Consider the following 13,337-nt stretch of genomic DNA (forward strand, 5'->3'; position numbering starts at 1 on the left):
AATGGGGCAGTGAGCTCACAAGATGGATTTAGCTGGGGGTTTTATGGTTGCCGCGGCGACAAGAGAATGCTTTGGTTTTCTTTCCCCCTTCCTCTGCAGGATTTTAAGGAGGGGAAAGTGTGGGGAAGTCTCCTCTGCACTGCTGTTTGAAGGGTCTCCTTCTCGGTCACCTCTACTGCTCATAAAATGGGCCTGCAATTCCAGAATTCAGCAGGAGAAACTGCATTTAGGACCTCAGATAGGAAAGTGTGAGGGAAAGAAGGTAACGAGTGGAAGAGCCTCTCCAGCGTCAAGACATGAAACCTAGCGTTGTCCAGTCTTGCCTGCTCTTCCGTGAGAACCTGGCGATTAAGCTGAGCAGCTATGGGGCACCTATGCTTGGGGTCCCCCTCAGCAGATAGAAAAATGCTTGGAAATGCCATCCCTGCAGTCCTGCATTGAAAATTGGGATATAGGGGCTGGATGAGGGCTCGGTACGTGTCTGCCTGTCCGCAGTGGGGAAGAGCATCACCCTCCTGTTCTTCCTGCTCATCACTCAGCATTGCCCTGGCAGGGGGCATGTCAGGGTGAGAATCGGTAGGTGCTGATCACTGATAGTGTGGAGAATGGAGTTCTATCCAGTTCTCAAATTGGAAATTTTTCAGAGCTTGTTTTCCCAGCCTGGCCTGGTTTGAACTTTTCCTGCTTTCTGTTTCCCACTAGGAATGGAACTCTGGTCCCCTGACCTACCCAGTCCTCTGGCCAACAATTTTCTTTCAAGACTATGAGCAAATCATCCCCAGCACTGACTAAGCAGAGACTGGGGAGCAGGGTCTGATGATCTCCCTCCTTTGGTCCCTGTCTGTCTGATTTGGGGCCTCTTGTCTGTGTTTATGAGCCTTTCCCTCTTCCCCAGGGGATCCTGGGAAGCCCCTCCTCCCCTCGCCCCCTTCCTCCTCTTTGGCTGGGAAAGTGACTGCAGCCTGAACAGTGCCAGACACCTGCCTGCCAGATGTGGCGATTCCTCATTCTTCTCTTCCCCCTCCCCAAGTGTCTATCCTTTCCCCACCCCACTGAGCTCAGGCAGAGAGAGCCCCCCCACAGGGTGATTTAGTGCCACAGCCCCTCTTCCTCAAGTGCCCCCTCCAGTTGCTCTTCCTCCCCCTGGTGCCCATGCCCCTCCCCCTCTTTTCCACCAAGTCCTGCAGAGGCTTTTCTGGTACTGCCTCCTCCCACTCCCACTCTGAGGACCCGGCTGGCTGTGTAAGCCCCAGCTCCTGGACTGGGGAACGAATGGGTGGGGCGGAGGTGACTGGCCTCTGTTTCACCCATGGGAGAGTACATCAGCAGGGCTGAGGACAGTGGCAGCCAGAGCTGATGTCATTCTCACTGGTGGGGAGGGGAGGCGGTCAGGGAGGAGGAGGTGAGTGGGGAGGGAACCAGCACTCCAACACTGCAGAGGAGAAAGAGGTCTCAGATCTACCCAGGTAGGCAAGGGAGCTCAGAATTGTGGTTGCCTGGTAGACATCATATCTTTGTTTCTCTGGCTGGTTTCCAGATCTTGTCTCTGGATCTGTGTCTCAATATGACTCAGTAGATGCCCCTCAGCTCCTCCTCTCTAGACCTAAATCACACACTTAAAGGGGACTCTTAGTCCTTTTCCTCTCTCTTTTGTCTTTATAAATCTCTCTTCCCTCCCATTTCACCCCTTCTCCCTTAGTTGAGCTATCTTGGTCACCTGCTCCCCCACTCCCACTTTCATCCCATATCATAACACAATATGATCCCAGACTGCCCACCAAGGCAGGGACTCATTCAGAGCCTCTTTTCTCTTCCCCATCCCTCCTTGAAATCCAACTGTCCACCTGGGCCAGAGGTCTCTGGGGTGGCACTGAGGTAGGGGAATGGCTGGGCCTAAGAGGGCAGACACAGGACAGATGGAGAGTCCAGTGAAGTAGGAGAAGGACAGGAAGATCAAAAGAGAAACACAGTGAGAGTGAAAAAGTGACTGGGAGACAGAGGGGCAGAGGCTAAGAGTTAGCAGAAAGCCAGCATAACAAGCTGGGAGAGTGAGAGAAACAGAAAGAGAGCAGCGAGACTGGGAGCAGAGAAAAAGAAAAAGAATGGAGAGAGAAGGATGGGAAAGTCACAGCTAGAGAAGGCAGCTGGGGAGGGCTGGCATGGGTCAGGCTGGCTCTCCTGGGCTCGCTCCCTCCTTCTGATGGGCCATAAATCTGTGTGTGCGCACACTGGTGTCTGTCTGTCCATCTATGTGCACGCACGCACTGCACGTGTGTACAGGGGTTGGTGGTGGGCAGAGGGATGATTCCCACAATATCCTCATTCTCATTTGTTTCAGGAGTCTCCCTCCTTGAGGCACCCCACACCAACCCCTCATTTCCCAACATTCCTGATGCTCCAGGGGCCATTCCCAAGGTATTTCCACATCTCAGGAATCCTGGCTTTCCCACTTGGAATGCAGACCTGCTGGAATGTGCAGTCACAATCTATAGAATCAAGAGGCCCCATCCCCTCACTGCCCACCCCCATGCCTGCTCACCAGCTGCTCCTGTCCATCTTCTCCTCCCACTCCTTGTAGCTCTCCCTCCTCCTCAGTGACCCTCCCCCCAGCCTCTTACCCCTAGCTGGCTGGGGCCCAGGTTGGAGGGGAGACAAAGACAGGATTTATCACCGGGATAGAGAAGCAGCCAGAGACCAGGGCGAGGGCAGTGGCTGACCTCCTGGGATGGGAGGGAGTGCTTCACCAGATGCCGGGGGGCTGGAAGCCTGGGTTCCAATGGCTCTTGCTAACAACCCCCACCTTTTCCCATTCCAACCTTGTTCTCTTCCCTGTCCCTGGAAACTTAGGGAACAGAGAGAGGATGGCCTCCAGATGATTTTAGGCCTCTGAAGGAAAACCTGGGAGGAGATCGATGTCTTAGGGTTATTCTCTTAACGGATACTGAGGAGGATTTGGAAACCAGGGAGCAATCAGAAAACGATTATTTCCAAGCCTAGAAGAGTTCAGGTTTAGCACTGCAACAGATGAGATGGAGAGGGACTTCCTTTAAAATAGAGGAACTTCTCTCAAGAACAGGCCCTGATTACCAGTAGAGAGAGAGAAAGGTGATTCTCGGTCCAGAAAGATGGGAGATAGGGTCTCACCTGGAAGAAAAGGGTTACTAGCTCCAGTCCCTCTGAGGCAGCCTTCCTTCCTGAGATCCCCCACCTGCCTCCTGAGAGGTATGAGGAGTCGCTGGACCCTGCCTTTACAGTAAATAGACGATTGGCCTGAAATTTTCTCTACTCAGCAGGCAGGGCGTGTGCGCAGAGGGAAGGAACGGTATGATCCAGGAGTTTCCGAGAAACCAGACCATCTGTCTTCTAGCGGACAGCTCCTGTAGCTCTCCTAGCTGTCCTTGGAGGCCCCCCAGCCCCTCCAACAGCTCGGTGTATCAGAAGCCTCCACAAACCCAACTCTGAAGCTCCCACACGCCTCTCAGCTCCTACGCCCAATGCCCTGCTTCTTGCCTTCACCCTCCTGTCCTGGGAGGAAGCTGCCAGAGGTCCCAATGGAGAAGGGGGTGGAGGGAAGAGAAACTGAGGTGACCGAGAGCTTCCAGCCTACCAGTCTCACCACAATCCCACCAACCCGTTCCCATCCGGGCCTGGTAAGGGAGACTTCTGTGGTTTCCTTCTAAATGCTTCGCAAGCTGGGACCATTCCTTCCGGTCCTGATGGAAAGCCAAAATTTGGAAATTTCAGTGGGAAGGGGTTATAAATTGGGGGGAAGAGACTGAGAGAGCACAAAAGAAGTGGGGGGAGGGGTGGCGCAGGGTAAGGATAAAATAGGAAAAAAGAAAAGATTCTCATTTTTTCCCTACTCCCCCTCCCCCCAATTGAGAAGGCAGATTTACAGCCATGGTTTGGGGAGGGGGTGGCGAGCATAAGGAAGACAGATCTGCAGTTCTGCCCTCTGAGTGTCTGGGTACTTAGCTTTAACTCCCCCATTAGCATCAATCCCCATCTTGCTGCCCATCCGTCTTCTGACATCAGCTCCTTCCCCTTTCTGTAGCCCAGGCTTTCTGACCCTAAGTGGCTCTTAAAGGGCCAGTCTAGACCCTTCTCTCCTTCCCTTCTCCCGCTCGAAGCAGCACTGTCTGGCGCTTGTGTGTGCTTTGGGGGGAAGAGCTCCTCCCTAGCTTTCTCTGTTCTCTTTAGGTCCCCCTCCCCTTATATCAGGGACCCCATTTTTGTGTACCACCTACCCAAGCCTAGAGCAAGCCCTCTGCCTGGGCTGGGGGTCACAGCACATGGCTGTTGGAGCCGAGTGCTGGGGAAGGCACGTGGATCCCTGGGCAGATCCTCTTTCCTCCCTCATTTCCTGGAGGCCCGGGGCCGGGTGTTTTCATTCCCCGCCAGCGGTGGGGGTGGACCGGTTGGGGGTTGAGGCTCCTAGGAGATGCCCCAGCCCCCCATTCCCAGCCTCCTTTCCCAAGGACCCAGGCTGCGATGTGTGTGTGGTGGTGGGGGGGGGGGGGGTGGTGGTGGAAGATTTCAAATCTTTCTCCCTGTGCGGGAGGTGACTTGCCAAAGAAACCTGCCTCTGCATTTCCTGGCCATTTTTCTATTCCTCAGCAACGGAGCTCAGGGCAGCAGAGGGGAAACTGGCTTCTCCCGATTTCTCTCTATCTTCTGCAGAAATGCTGTAACTGCACTCCAGGGGCTATGTGAATGCCGGATGCTTGGAAAGTTCCTCTCCCATCTGCCTTCCATCCTTTCTGCTGCAAAGATCTGTGGTCCTCCGAGGGGCTCTCCAGGAGTCAACCCCCTGCCCGATCTGTGAAACTCATTCTCCACCGCCCTCAGGGCCCCCTGCTCTGGCTCAGGAGGAGAGGGAGATGCTGGGTGGGGGCCTGGGGAAGGTGGCCACGCTAAAAATAGGGGCTCCCAACGGCACCCCCAGCCCCTTATTTATCGCCTTCCAAACCCCTCTCTCAAAGAAGCATAAATACGCATTCCTAATCCTGAAGGCCAGCCCCGAGCTCATAAATTTGACTGGGGAGATGGGCACGGGGGAGGGGCGCGGTGCGCGGGAACGGGGAGCCCACTGCGACCCAGGGGAAGCGGACCGTCTCGGGCAGGAGGCGCCGCCGTCCCGGCCAGCGCCCGGGGCTCCGAGGGGAGGGATGGTGTCTCCCTCAGTAGTCACTCTGGGGGGAGGCTTTTCTCACTACCCCCCCCCCCACAAATAAAACCCTTGGCGCCGTCTTCTCCATCAGTGCTCATCCTCCCTCCCTCTCTTGGCGATTGCCTCCTAGTCCTGTCCTGCTCCTCTCTCGCCTCTCTACTGAGCTTGTCTCTACGTCCCTGCTCCTCTCATCCTCGCCCCTTCATTGTCTGAAGAGCACATTTTCCGTCTTATTCAATCTGGGCAGTGCTGCTTGAAAAGTCCCTCTCAGTCCCCGCTTCGGCCATTTGCCGCCTTCAGTGCCCTTCCTTTCCAACCGCCTTCCTCCCCTCACCTCACCTCACCTCCGTTTTCCCTCCCTCAGTCTGTGCTCCTCAGCCTTCCTTTTTTTTTTTTAAATCACCCCTTTGGCCTCCTCAGTTTCCCCTCAGCGCTTCAGCGCAGTATCCTCTCCCCCTCTTCAATCGTCTCTCCTCTCCCCCCACTCCCCCCCTCAGACTCCTCCGCCCGCGTCTACCCCCTCCGACCCCCAAGTTCCCCTCCCGCCGGGTGAAAGGGAAGGGGGAGGGGGCTTGAGGCGCAGGTAGAGGGAGCGCGGGGCCTGGAGGGAGGGAGAGAAAGGAGAAAAGGGGGAGCGCGGGCGGAAGCGGGGGCGAGGGGAGGGGCATCTCACTCCCCGGCGCGCCCCCCTTCCCCGCAGTCACTGAGCCGTAAATCAGGGCCGAGGCAGTTTGGCCAATGGTAGAGCGACTCGTAAATCGGCCTGTCAAGCTCAGCCAATGAGAGGTGGCGTTAAATCAAGTCCTGTCAGCGCTCGGCCAATGAAAGGCCCTGGGTTGACCATAAATCTGCCTGAAGGAGACAGCGACGGAGAGAGAGTGTGCGGGCGAGCGAGAGCGGCGGGGGCGGGGGCGGGCGCGGGGGCGGGGGAGCTGAGTGCGGGGAGGGCGGGGAGCGGGAGGGGGGGAGAGAGGAGCCTATGCGCAAGAAGGCGATAACACAGGTACTAAGAGGTGAAGACAGCCGCAGGACAGACGGACAGATGGAGGGAGACAAAGAGAAGCCTTGAGAGACAGCGTCAGAAAGTCCGGGACTGAGCGCGGGCTCGGGCGGAGACGGACACTGACGCACACTCAGGAGGCCCCCCAGTGCACATACTCCCCCAGACACGCGTGGGCTCCGCATCCTGAGGGACTTAAGGCTGGACTCGCGCACAGTGTGCACCCGCAGGAGAGAGAGAGAGCCTGAGAGGGCATCTTCTGCCTCTTTCCCCTCAGCCCTAATGGAGATTAGGGAGGGGGTGGATGTGTGAACTGTGGAGGGTGAGGGACGAGGGGATCTGTCCTCTCGGTCTCAGGCTCCAGGGTGCCTTTCTGTGTCCCTTTGAGTCATTTTCCAGCGACTGATAATTGGGAAGTCCCTCCTGAGGTCTAACCTCAATCCCCATTGCTGTTCATGTCTACTAACTCTTTTAAATTGCTTTCATGGAATATGAAAACGGAACACTTTACAAACCTTCAGAGAACTGTCAACTTTCAGAATCTTAGAAGGTCTGAGCAGGAAGGACATTTAGGGATCAATTGGTCACTTGATTTTAGTTTTGTTGTTTTTATTTTTTAAATATATTTTATTGATTTTTTTACAGAGAGGAAGGGAGAGGGGTAGAGAGTTAGAAACATGGATGAGAGAGAAACATCGATCAGCTGCCTCCTGCACACCCCCCACTGGGGATGTGCCCGCAAACACAAGGTACATACATACCCTCGACTGGAATCGAACCTGGGACCCTTCAGTCCTTCAGTCCGCAGGCGGACGCTCTATCCACTGAGCCAAACCAGCTAGGACTGTTGTTTTTTAATCCTCATCTGAGGATATTTTTCCATTGATTTTTTAGAGAGAGTGGAAAGGAGGGGGAGAGACAGAGAGAAACATTGATGTGAAAGAGACACAGTGATTGGTTGCCTCTCCCACACCCCCAACCAGGGCCAAGGATCAAGCCTGCAACTGAAGTGCATGCCCTTGACCTGAATGGAACCTGGGACCCTTCAGTCTGAGGGCTGACGTTCTATCCACTGAGCCAAACTGGCTAAGGTGATTCTAGTTTTAGAAAGGCTGCTGTTCGACACCTGGGCTGGTACTGACTGAGGTCAGACTCTCTGCCCTCAACTCATGGTCATACCACTTAATAGCCTTTTGACTTTGGACAAATTGCTTAACCCAAATTGTCTATTTTTCATTTGTAAAAAAGATATTATAATAGATACCTTATGGTCAATTTTGTGGGGATTACACAAAATACATTTACAGGATTTAGGACAGTCCCGGGGCACATAAAAGAGGGCACTCCTCCCTCATTTTTGTACAGATAATAAAGCCTGAGGCCCAGAATGGGTCCTGCCCGGGTTCACAGAGCTAATTATCAGAGAACCTGGACTGGAACCTGGTCCCTACGCTCCTGGGCACGTGTTGTTTTTGGTCCTTGTTATTGTTCACTCCACCTGCCTGGGCCCCTGCCTCAGTAGCTTGAACGCCTGAACTTGATTCCGTTTAGGCTGCTGTGATTTTTGTGGAAGAGGATACTTCAGAAGCACATGTTCCAGATCAGGAGGCAGCATTCCTGGGCCCTTGGAGTGTTAAATGTGAGAGTCTAGATTTGTCCACCCCACTCTCTGAGTCTCTCTGGACTTGACTTTGTTCTCTCAGTCCATGGACTGGGGGGCAGTGTGGCTGTCAGCATGACTCACCTTCCATCCCCAGTGCCCACCCTGATCCACCACCCTAACCAAGCACTGTGCACAGTAAACATCTCATGAATAATACATGTATAATTAATTCTTTACTTTTCTCCCTAAGTTTAAGGAAGAGCGAGGGATGCAGATACCTGGGTCTCCACCCCTGCGGGCTGAGAGGGGAGCGGGTATCTCTGGACTCCCGGTCCCTCTGACACCGTGTGTCCTCCACAGGGAAACCAGAAAGAAAACGCAGAGAACCAGCGTCACCTGGTGGTGACAGGTGCTTAACATTTGAGAGTGAGCCTGCAAAAGGTTGACAGGAAGCTGGGCAGTCTGGAGGAAGGGAATGGTATGATTTCCCCTCAGCCTGGCCCCTGAGCCCTCTTAACTAGAGTCTCTGTCCTGCTTTCATAACCCAGGCAGACCAGAGCAAGTCTGGGGGAAGTTCGGGGTCAGGTGAATTAGCTCCAACCAGTGTGGCCCTGCTAGGGTAACTAGAACTATCTGTCATTGCTTCTGCTAAGCCAGTGGTTCTCAACCTTGGCTGCACATTAGAATCACCTGGGAATCTTTTTAAAATCCTGATCTCTGGGCCTCATCCTCCAGAAATTCTGTTTCGTTGTTACTAATGTTGTGGCCCCACCCCATAACAAAGAAACAGAATTTCTGGAGGATGAGGCCCAGAAATCAGGATTTTAAAAAGATCCCCAGGTGATTCTAATGTGCAGCCAAGGTTGAGAACCACTGTGCTAAGCTCAGTTTTATTTCCACAGAGTGAGAGTCCTCTCCCAGGACCATTCTCTTTGGATAAGTCAAGAGTCAGGGGGCTAGCCTTACTTGAAGTGGTTATCAAAGCTGAATTTAAGGCCGGGACCGGTTTGGCTCAGTGGATAGAGGTCCCGGGTTCGATTCCGGTCGGGGGCGTGTGCCTGGGGTGCGGGCACATCCCCAGTGGGAGATGTGCGGGAGGCGGCTGATTGATGTTTCTCTCTCATCTCATCGATGTTTCTAACTCTCTATCTCTCTCCCTTCCTCTCTGTAAAAAATCAATAAAATATATATTTTTTAAAAAAGCTGAATTTAAAAAAATATTTTTTTAAACTGAAAAACATCTGTTTGCAGGGATGAGGGGGATCCTGGCAGCAGTAGTTAGGGATAGGAGCCATTTCTGAGAAGTTAAAAAAAAAAGGCAGGCTAATCCTCTTAAACCAAACTCACATGTGTTTTTTTTACCTGGAAACTCCTCAGCTGAAGGCGATGTCCGGACCAAGGCCCACTGCTTCCTGCTCCTGCTCTGACCTGCCCCCCCGCCCCAAACCCTCCACTATTAAGTTCCAGCTGCAAACCAACACTGGCTTATTTCCTTCTTCTCCAAAGACCACACCTGAACATTAAAAGGATGGAATTCATTTATTAATAATTAATAATGCACCTTGGGCAGCCTGGGGCTGCAACACTGAGCAAGGGATAGAGATGTCTGGTTTGGGGGTCAAGGGGAGGTTGTCCGTGAAAATGCCCACAGGTTTTACTCTCATCTACTCCATACCAGCTGGCCATTCTAGTTCTGGATGAAACAGTCTCAGATTCTGGTGCTGAACACAGTTCTAAGGGAGCTTACGGAAACTCCGGAGCCTGCGGAAACTCTGGGGTCCTCGTTGTAGGAGGGAGACATACGCTTGGCGGAACTGGCGGTTCATGGCTGCATAGAGCACAGGGTTGATGCAAGCATTGAGCCAGGTGAAGTTGGCAGCAAGCATGTGGACGACCCGGGGAGCCCGGACCTTGGCATCCAGGATGTTGAGCAGCAAGAAAGGGATGTAGCTCACGGTAAAGCAGATGAACACAGCAAAACACATCCGAGTCACCTTCCCAGACTCTGATGGAGAGTCCTGAGCTTTGTGGGCTCCTTTAGTTGGCCTGGTCTTGGCAGGTGCCTCCGGAGGGCTTTTCCCTGCCATCTGCTGAGCTACCTCGCTGCTGCTCTGGTCCCCCACTTCTGACGAGTCTCCTTCCAAGGTCTGGGTGGTGACAGCACTGGCTGGCTCAGATGAAATCCCCTCACTGGGCCTTCCTGATGCCACCCCGCTGTCCAGCTCCTGGAAATGACCCGGCACGGCTTCATCTGTCCCAGCCACATAGTGGGAGCGGACATCTGTCTGGTGCAGCTTGTACTGAACCAGCGCCTGTGCTGCTCGCTTCACCTGGCGGTGGATGAGGCAATAGAAGACGCCGACACTGCTGAGCCCAAGCACAAAGTAGATGCCCAAGAGGATGGTGGTGTAGGGTCGGCCTCGGATGCGGTCAAAGCTGCAGGTGCAGACTACGGGCACCAAGATATAGACATTCCAGAGCGGGGCAAAGCTGGCCACACCTATCACCCAGGTGCCCACCAGAGCCAGCACTATCCCCTTGGCACTGAACACTTGGGGAAAGAGGTTAGGGTGGGCAATGAGGAGGTAGCGTCCCAGGGCGATGAGGCAGAGGGTGAGGATGGAGACAGAGTTGGACGTAAAGAGGAGGAACCCAAACACCCTGCAGAAAGTGGCGCCAGTTCTCCAGTGCAGGTGGAGGTAGGTGTCCACGGAGAAGGGCTGGAGAAGGGTGCAGTAGAGCAGATCGGCTACCGTGAGGTTGGCGATGAGCAGGTTGAAGTGGGTACGGAGCTTGGGCTGGATGGCCAAGGCCAGCAGGGTGAGCACGTTGCCCACGGTGCCTGTCACAGCCACCACCACCCCCCAGATAACTGCCACATAACGATAGCCCACCACAGACTCGTGGTAGCAGGAAAAGTTGGCATCAGAGGTGTTCCACATGATGGAGGCTGAAGGGAGTGAGTAGAAGAGGAAGAGGGAGTCAGAGCTTGACTTTGAATTTGGATCGCTTGAACTACTCTGCTCCCCTAAACCCCTGAACTGCTCTGGGAGCTCACCCGCCTCCTGAGCCATTCCCCGGCCGCTTCATCTCAAGATTCCCAACCCTCTTAGTCCTGTCCCATTCTCAATGATTCTCCCAAATTCTTATCTAAATACCTTAATCTCTGCACACTTCAAACTGCAGGCCTTATTCAGTATCTATCCACATTCTCGTAGTAACCCCAGTGCCCTCCCACATTTTTAATTCCTCCCCTGTCCTCTAAGACCACCCAGGAGTCCCCTGTCTGTACCTAGGATACTGTCATAATCCTCTCTGCTGTGCTTTGCTACACACACATGCTGGCCTCAGTGTTGTGTGTGTGTGTGTGTGTGTGTGTGTGTGTGTTTCTGTTTTTACCACCTCTGAGATGCAGAGACAGAGAAAGAAAAGTACACCCACCACAAAATTACTCACCTGAGTCTCCCAGCCTTCAATTCTCTCTCCAATGGGAGAAGAAATCAAACTCACTCAAAGGGCAGTCCCTTCTGGTGGGCAGTCAGGCTTCACACAGGAGGAACCCTGCTCAGGTCTCTTTATACTAGGCTGAAAGAGTAAGAAACTCCTCACTTACCCAACCTGAGCCACTTCCTTCCTCGTCGCTGGTTCTACTTGTTCTGCTTTGGCTAGTGAAATCTGGGCCTCTCTGTTGAAATTCCCCTGCTACTTACCCCAAAGCCATATCAATTCCTTCCTTTCTCTTTTCTGAGGCCCACGCTATGTTTCCTTCCTCTCTTTGCCTAGCAGAACACCCGTAAGATCATTGCCAAGAATTGTTGAGGCATGGAGACAGAGTACCAGGACATGTGGGCCACTTCTCACGGGGCCACCAGACAAGACCAAGTTCCGGAGCAATTCTGGGTACCCCAGAGGCCTTGACTTTGTTTTGGGGGAGTACTACCTTCCCTCTCTCCAGGACTTGGTGATGGTTCAAGTCAGAATCCCATGTGATATCCTAGCACATGTAGGACATTTGAGACAAAGGGCACAGGGTGCAGAGTCACAGAGGCTTTAGTGGAGGTGAACAAAAAGTGTGAGGTAAGAAGCAACAGAGAAGATCCTGGAGAGGTGAGCAAGGCTGAGATTAAGAAAGGCCTTGTGCATCCTGCTGAGGAGCTGGGCGTTGTTTTTTTTTCTTTTGGTTGTTGTTTTTAATGTTTTTCTTGAATTTAGAGAGAAAGGGAGAAGGAGAGAAACATCAATCAACTGTCCTCCACTCGCCCCTCTGGGAATCCAACCGGCAACCTCTCAGTGCCTGGGATGATGCTCAACCAACTGAGCCACACCAGTCAGGGCAGCAGCTGGGTACCACCCAAAGGTGCTGCGGAGACTGGCACTAGGAGAGCTGCGAGGAAGAAGTGAAAGCTTGAGTTCCGGCAGAGAGTGCAGTGAGAAGCGCTCAAGATTCCCAACCCTCTTAGTCCTCCTCCGGGCCCCTCCAGGCCCTCCTGCCCGGCCGGCGGGTGAACTGGGGGGCCCCGGACGAGCAGCAGGCTCTGTCCTGCAGACCCGGAGCCCTCCCTGCGGGTGCCCACTGCCCAGGCCCAAGCTCGGAAGCGGCAGCGAATCTCTCTCTCCACCCCCACCTCCATCTCCGCGACCTGAGGGCGGTGGCCTCCCCCAGGGGCATCCTGTGCACCGCAGGATCTCCAGCCTGACCCTCCGGGCCTAAGCGGAGCCCCGCCAAGCCACCGCCACAAGCCCCTGGACGAGACCAGCCCCCCGAGGCCGCGCTGCCTTGGGCCAGGGGCGTGGCGGGCGAGAGGAATGGCTGCCGCTGGAATGCGCAGCGGGAGGCCCAGAGGCGGGTCTGCGTGGACACAGCTCGCCCACCCTCAGGGCTGGAAGCGGCGCGGATGGGCACCTGGGGTGACTCCTCCGTCCCAGCGGGAGGAGACCTCACCTGTCTGGACCCCGATGGACAAAGGCCTTCACCGCCGAAGGTGAGCGGAGCCCCATCCGTGGCGGGTGGAGCGGTGAGCGGGCCTTCGGGCGGTTGGTCTTCGTTCTACTGTAAACCTTGATTTCGGAAGAGACATGGCAGAAGAACATGCCACATCCGGCTACTAGGAAGGGCCCGCCGCCCTTTGCGAAGATTTACTGGCCCTTTATAGGCGCCCGTGTGTATGATACGAAAAAGCTGCTCTCAACTTCCCCCCTCACCTTCCAAGAGAACTTCGCTACATCTAGGCCCTTCTAGATGTAAAGAGGCTGCCAACGTGTGATAAAGTAGAGTTAGAAAATCACACCTCTTGCAAACGCCCATTTAAAAAAATGTATCAAAAGAAATGTCTTCTGGAAATGACTCTGAGATGGAATCGTCAGACCACCTCTAGAAACGGCGCGCGACACCCGAAGGGACACAGCCACGTTCGCCCCGTGGGTTAGAGGACCCGGAGAGAAGACCTTGGGGAGGAAGAAAAGAAGGTTCTATGCCAGACTGGTCATATTTAGAAGACATTTTCATATTATAACCATTGTTTTATGTGTGCAGCTTATTTCTCACTACTGTGTAATAGTTGACA

General features: G+C 54.0%; 1 protein-coding gene and 1 long non-coding RNA gene across 2 annotated transcripts; one reads left to right on the forward strand and one right to left on the reverse strand.

Moving 5' to 3' along the window:
* The first annotated feature begins 1,795 nt into the window (after positions 1-1,795).
* On the forward strand, positions 1,796-5,011 carry LOC132227703 (uncharacterized). Its single transcript, XR_009451225.1, has 2 exons — positions 1,796-2,415; positions 4,681-5,011. It is a non-coding gene; the product is annotated as an uncharacterized LOC132227703 (long non-coding RNA).
* Positions 5,012-9,293: 4,282 nt separating this feature from the next.
* GPR84 (G protein-coupled receptor 84) lies at positions 9,294-11,984 on the reverse strand. The gene is made up of 2 exons (XM_059683134.1): positions 11,230-11,984; positions 9,294-10,723 (listed from the first exon to the last, which is right to left on the reverse strand). Exon 2 carries the CDS (start codon positions 10,713-10,715, stop codon positions 9,507-9,509), a length of 1,209 nt encoding a protein of 402 aa, XP_059539117.1. The 5' UTR covers positions 10,716-10,723; positions 11,230-11,984; the 3' UTR covers positions 9,294-9,506.
* Positions 11,985-13,337: the final 1,353 nt, after the last annotated feature.

The sequence above is a fragment of the Myotis daubentonii genome, chromosome 2 (assembly GCF_963259705.1).
Source record: "Myotis daubentonii chromosome 2, mMyoDau2.1, whole genome shotgun sequence".
Lineage (NCBI taxonomy): Eukaryota > Metazoa > Chordata > Mammalia > Chiroptera > Vespertilionidae > Myotis > Myotis daubentonii.

Bases quoted from the DNA above. Each gene is read 5' to 3' on its own strand.
- GPR84 (XM_059683134.1), bottom strand. From the start codon at position 10,715: ATGTGGAACACCTCTGATGCCAACTTTTCCTGCTACCACGAGTCTGTG.